This window comes from Nerophis lumbriciformis, linkage group LG07 (assembly GCF_033978685.3).
Source record: "Nerophis lumbriciformis linkage group LG07, RoL_Nlum_v2.1, whole genome shotgun sequence".
Classification (NCBI taxonomy): Eukaryota; Metazoa; Chordata; class Actinopteri; order Syngnathiformes; family Syngnathidae; genus Nerophis; species Nerophis lumbriciformis.
Window position 1 is genome coordinate 39856240 of NC_084554.2, and position 6144 is coordinate 39862383.

Below are 6144 nucleotides of genomic sequence, written 5' to 3' on the forward strand. Positions count from 1 at the left end.
GGCGTGGTTGGGGGCGTGGCTAAGAGGGGAGGAGTATATTTACAGCTAGAATTCACCAAGTCAAGTATTTCATATATATATATATATATATATATATATATATATATATATGATAAAATAAATATATATATATATATATATATATATATATATATATATATATATATAGCTAGAATTCATTGAAAGTGAAGTATTTTCTTATATTTATATATATATATATATATATATATATATATATATATATATATCAAGAGGGACAGAGACAGCGCACAGTGCATGTGGATCACATGTTACCATGGCGAGAAAACATGGAGAGACTGGAATGTAATAGAGTGATCTATGTTTGTCTGTTGCCATCTCCTGGTGAATGTTGGCTATAGCGTACTGTGGTTACTTTTAGGTTGGCCAACGATTTACGTGGTGTTGCGCACCTGACGTCAAGTGTGTGAGTCTGTTCTGAAGTCTACAGTAAAGAGACGTACTTCATCCCCTCGCCTGTTTATTGCCTCCAACTCAATATATTACAACAACATTGCTCCATGCGGACCTGGAGGGGGCGTGGCCTCCAGGTCCAGAGATTTTCGGGAGAAAATGTGTCCCGGGAGGTTTTCGGCGCTGAATTTCGGGAGTCTCCCGGAAAATCCGGGAGGGTTGGCAAGTATGCCTTAATAACTGTTCTTTACTATTTGAAATGCATAGAAAGGGAATAATGTGTGTGTTCTTGACTCTCATAAGGATTGTAGATGATGGGCAAAGTTCCAAAAAAAGTATAGTACTCCTTCTAGCTGAGGATACATCGTACAATTTGAGAGACTTGAGTCAGCTGCAAGAGGGAAACCAAAACTAACCAATGAAGCGTTGAAACTGTAAGTCGGTGTTAGTCCACAGCAGTTCTTTAGGGGGCGATAGTGCACATTTGAAGCTGCTGGTCAACATGTTGAACAAAGAAGGAAGAGGAAGATTGTTAGAGCCATTTACTCTTTCTGTCCGTCAAATTCATGACGTCACTAAAGGGGTTGGCTCAAGGCCAAGTGCCAGTCTACTTAGGGAGGGGCTGGGATCTTGCTCAGGTGTTTTTGACTGTGCCAGGCTATGATTTGTTTGCTCCCGTTTATTTTCCGTTTTTGTTACAAAGTGAGTTTGATTTACGTGACTGTATGTTAATAAATATTTGTGTTAAACATGGACACAATTCTGGACATCAATTATTAGCCAGCTGCACACGTCTAAACTAGCTTCAGTTATATTCGACAACCAGTAGCAGTAAGAGTATAGGACTTTAACGCTACAAAGATTGTCAATGCTAACAATTCAACGTGTTCTGCGTCATTGGCTCATTACTCAGTTTCAGATCTGTGCCCTAAACGTTAGAACTGTGGCATAATTAGCGTAGCTCAACTAGCTAAAACCAAATATTAGTGTTGTTGACCAAATGGTCATTAAATGGAGTCTGCAGGATTTGATCCTAATTTGGACGTTGTGCATTTTAGTCGGGCATCGGCAGTATGGTGCACTCCGTTCCCGTGAGGGGTCTTGGCAGCTGAGCAATCTCCCTCCACTGGTCTTTCTTGGGGTCGTACTCCAGCACGCTCTTTACCGCTACCTCCCGCGCGTTGCTCCATTTCGTCCCACCGAACACCACCAGGCTCCCGCTTGGCGTCGCCGCCATCCCGTAGTTGAAGGTCGCGGCGAGTAGGGGCCTGAGGCGCGTCCAGTGGTCCTCTCGCGGGTCGTAGCGCTCGATCTCGCAGAAGGGCTCGTACATCCCCAGGAGGGCGTAGATGTAACCTTGGGCGGTCGCCAGGCGGTGGCTGAACCTGCCAATGGACATGGGAGCCCTCTTCTTCCAGGCTCCTCCCATGCCGTCCCAGCATAGAACTTCCTTGCTGCTTTGGCTCTGGCCCGGGATCATGATGCCGTTGCCTGAGAGACCACCGGACACGTAGATGTCGTGGTCCAGCACGGCACAAGCATGGCCGTGGAGCGGGCTGGGCATGGGCACGCATCTCCTCCACGCCCCTGCTGCCATGTCATAGAACTCGACAGAGGCCAGCGAGGCCGTTACGTTGGAATCTGCGTTTTGTCCCCCGATGGCATAAATGACGTCCTCCATGGCGCAGCAGGCGAACTTGGCCCGCCTCTGCAGCATGGGCTCCACCTTCTGCCAGGATTCGAAGCGGGGGTCGTACCTCCACACTTGATTAGACGTTTCCACGGTGATCGGCTTCTCATCCGCCTCGCTGACCACTTCCCCGCCGACCACGAAGAGGAAGCCCCCCAGGGAACACACGCAGTGGTTCCTCAGCTTTAGTGGGAGACAGGAAGTCAGGGACGTAAACTTCCTGGTTTTTAGATTAAAGGTCAGAACCTGCTGCTCCGGTCGATCCGGGCCAGGTCCGCCGCCGACAAGCAGCACGCGATCAGGCGGCGCCCTCAGTGTGGACTGTTTGTTCTGTCGTATCGGCCCAGCTGAGCCTGTTCCGTGGTACTCCTGCGCCCGGGTCACCTGGCTTCTTATCAAAGGTGTGGCCATAGCTCTGTGGGCGTGGCCAAGGTGTGCAAGGTCAGAAGGAGCGACCAATCCGAAGCGGAGACGACTTAGCAGGAGGTTGGATTGCAGCGGTGGGAGGGGCCCGTTGTCATTCAGCCAATCCAGAGCCAGTTTGACGAGGTCCACTTCCTTGACTGCAGGGATTTCATCGGCATCCAGCACCGCCATCAACGATTGGACGTTCAATCCGAGAAGTTCGTCTCTTCTTTCCTGCATCAGTTTGGCCATCTCCGCGGCGATGGTGTAATTGGCGGCATCCAGCACATCAGGAAGCGCATGGTGCTCAGCTAGGTTAGCATAGCTGCAACAGTTCTCGACGCTGAGCCCATCGGTGATGTAGCGCTCGCAAATGGCCACGGCCGTGTCCACTTGCAAGTACCTCGCCGCCTCCAGAATGTCGGGAAGCGTGGCGGGTGTCACTCTGAGCCAGCCCGAGTACAGGAAGTCCAAAATGGCGTCTAAGCCTTTGGGCGTTAGCGCCGGGAGCCTTATAGACCGCGCTAGTCTCTCCGCCGTGGCCTCCCCGAAGAGCGCCCAGAAATAATCGCTGGAGCTCGCCAGGAGGGCCCGGTGGCAGGGGAACGAGGCGCCGTCGGTTTCGAGCACCACGTCGCACATCTTCCCGTCCGAGCGTAGCCGCTGGAAGCGCCCCAACAGCTCGGTTCTGTGGGTCGAGCTGTAGAGTAGGGAGTAGCCGTCCATCCCGAAGATGCAAGACAACCAGGAACAGCTACGGAACTCTCCTGTTGGCTGAAGCACGCATGCCAAATGGTGATGGCGAGGTTAACCACACCAAGTCCTGCCGAACACAGCGAGTACCTCCAGTCTCGTCTGTCCTGATGTTCTGAATGTGCTCTTTCGTTTTTGTCCGCTGCCCTTTCGGTCTGTGCTCGGGTGGGAGTATCACCCAAATACCACACACACACACACACACACACACACACACACACACACACACACCTTGGCAGGGTTTAGTGTCTATCCCAGAGGATGAACTCATTGGTAAATACAGCTGCCCGTCTGAGTCCAAGGGCACCGTCGCCAAGGCACCTATCTGAGCCCTCATCACCATGGCGACCGGAAAAGAAACACTGACAAAACTTGATCAATCAAACATCAAACACAGCGTTGTTTTTTGACAAGACGAGGGGGGCCTTGTGTGTCACAACACGGATCGGGATGCTAAGCTCGTGTGCTTATTTTGGTGCGGAGATAAAGTCACGTCATCGGGTTGCAGCATGTTTACCGCCTGATTGATGTCCTGCTACTGAGTGTTTGTGTGCTACTGTGCAATACTCACCAGCGTGCACAACATCGTGTTTTATTATTCACATTCTGCAGGTTTCTTAATAGATGCACGACTGCAGAGAAAAGTGCTTGTGCCCACATAGGAGTGGGTTTGGGTTGTTTTCTCGGAAGACTTGCACTCGAACTCCGCAAAAACAAGCATCGTGCCTTTTTCTGACACTTTCTTCGCCACCACACAAAGTCAGATTGTCCCATGTGGATGTTATCATTGCACCCTGACCTGATGGAAGCTAAATTTAGCTACAGCTGCTCTGCATTTTTCTTTCTGTGTGTTTGTGTGTGCGTGCATGAGTGTGTGCGATGATGGATAAAGAGCTAAAAGAAACTGATGAAAGGTGTTTCAAACATTTTGTAGGCACACATGCACCAATATAATGCGATCCAATGCTATGGAAAGTCAGCTTTAGAGGAGTCAGTGTTAGGGGTGTAACGGTACACAAAAATGTCGGTTCGGTACGTACCTCGGTTTAGAGGTCACGGTTCGGTTCATTTTCGGTACGGTAAGAAAACAACAAAATATAAATGTTTTGGTTATTTATTTACCAAATTTGTAAACAATGGCTTTATCCTTTTAACATTGGGAACACTATAATAATTCTGCCCACGTTAATCAACATTCAACTGCCTCAAATTGTTGCTCAAATTAAATAAAATGACAAAACTTTTCTTCTACATATAAAAAGTGCAACATTAAACAGTTTCAAGTCAACTTATCATCCTTAATTTATTACAGCATTTGGGAAGCCTGTAGTTGACTTTTATTATGTAAATGTTATATTTTTATCAACATGTGATAGCAGGCACCCTGCCATTCAAAACTAGGCTGCTCCATTACTAATGATTAATGTAACTTTAGCTGAAAAAATAGTACAATATCAATAGGAGGGACTATTCATCCCTAAACACCATGGAGTTCATGTAGGCTTAATGATGCAGTTACATTATTATATCAACTATCAGAGACAGAAACTCTTCATTTAACATAATGTCCTGCTTCAACACAGCTCAATCAACACAGAAAAAGGTATAGTGAAATAACAGACAGACAGGGCTTTGCTGTCCGTAACACACGCACACACACACACTTACACACACACGTGCGCACACACACGTGCGCACACACACGCACACACACACCGCAAAATGAGCTAACGTTACGCTAAAAGCGAATTAGCCTTCACCTCAAGCCAGGACTGCGAGCGAGCTGAGCTGCCATTTAGGTTTCTAGAAGGTCAACGGGCTCATAGTGATGTTACTTGTAGTTGACAGGGAGGTGTTTATTATAATTTGGGGATGCTTACCTGCTAAAACGCTAAGCACTGACTACATGCGCTCTGAATACGCACTGCTGATTGGCTGTTACCGCTCTGAATATGCACTGCTGATTGGCTGTTACCGCTCTGTTTGTAACCAATCAGATGGTTGTGTGGGTGGGACAATGCTGGGTGCTGTGGAGAGTACTGACAGAGGCAGAAGGAAGCGGAGGCAGCTACTTAATATGTTCGTGTGGAAACTCGTTTGGTACACCTCCGAACCGAACCGAAACCCCCGTACCGAAACGGTTCAATACAAATACACGTACCGTTACACCCCTAGTCAGTGTGCAGTCCACTGAATATGAGTCAACACACAGCAATCATTGTCTAAATTAGTGGCAACACAAGAATATACCGCAGCACTCGTGCAGCCTCGCTCCTTTCCCTTCTGACACTACTGCCACCGAGCTTGCCTGTAGGCAGAACATGACCATTTTGCCAAAAGACCAGAAAATGTCGATAGTTTTGTCCCTATTGAACGGTATTAATGATATTAACAGTGGTGAACTCCCGAATAAACTGTCGAAATCCGTAATTCACAGCCGCACTTTGACAAACTTACAGACGGACTGGCGCTGGTTTGCTCACTTAAATGCTATGGATGTTATTTTTGTGCTATTTTTACAACTAAACAAAATGCCAACGTGGGTGATTCCAGTCTAAGGACTGATTTTGGGCGGGTAGTGGTGTTACCACCGCGATCTTTCTGCCACACCATACCTCTATGCTAACGACAGGAAATTCCTCTTTAACGAATATCGTTGGCATTGACAGAGGGGTTGCTCCTTTGCATCTCAACAGTTGTTTTTTTCGTGACAATAGGGCAGAACTCTCCTTGTGTTGGAGTATAGATGGTTGGATTTTTGGCTCCAGCTGCTAGACTAGAGTGAATCAATCTAGTTCTATGATCAATCTCGTTCCAGTTGCAATCAATTGAAGGCACCCTGGATGAATGAGAACATCCATAGA

General features: G+C 47.7%; 2 protein-coding genes across 2 annotated transcripts in view; one reads left to right on the forward strand and one right to left on the reverse strand.

Annotated features, from left to right (window-relative positions):
• Window positions 1-6144, forward strand: part of cnksr2a (connector enhancer of kinase suppressor of Ras 2a) — a 91217-nt gene that overhangs the window by 72438 nt on the left and 12635 nt on the right. The window lies entirely within an intron of this gene.
• Window positions 264-4229, reverse strand: klhl34 (kelch-like family member 34). The gene has a single exon (XM_061965129.2). It carries the CDS (start codon window positions 3251-3253, stop codon window positions 1487-1489), a length of 1767 nt encoding a protein of 588 aa, XP_061821113.1. The 5' UTR covers window positions 3254-4229; the 3' UTR covers window positions 264-1486.

Coding starts and splice junctions, on each gene's coding strand:
- klhl34 (XM_061965129.2), bottom strand. CDS start 3,253: ATGGACGGCTACTCCCTACTCTACAGCTCGACCCACAGAACCGAGCTG.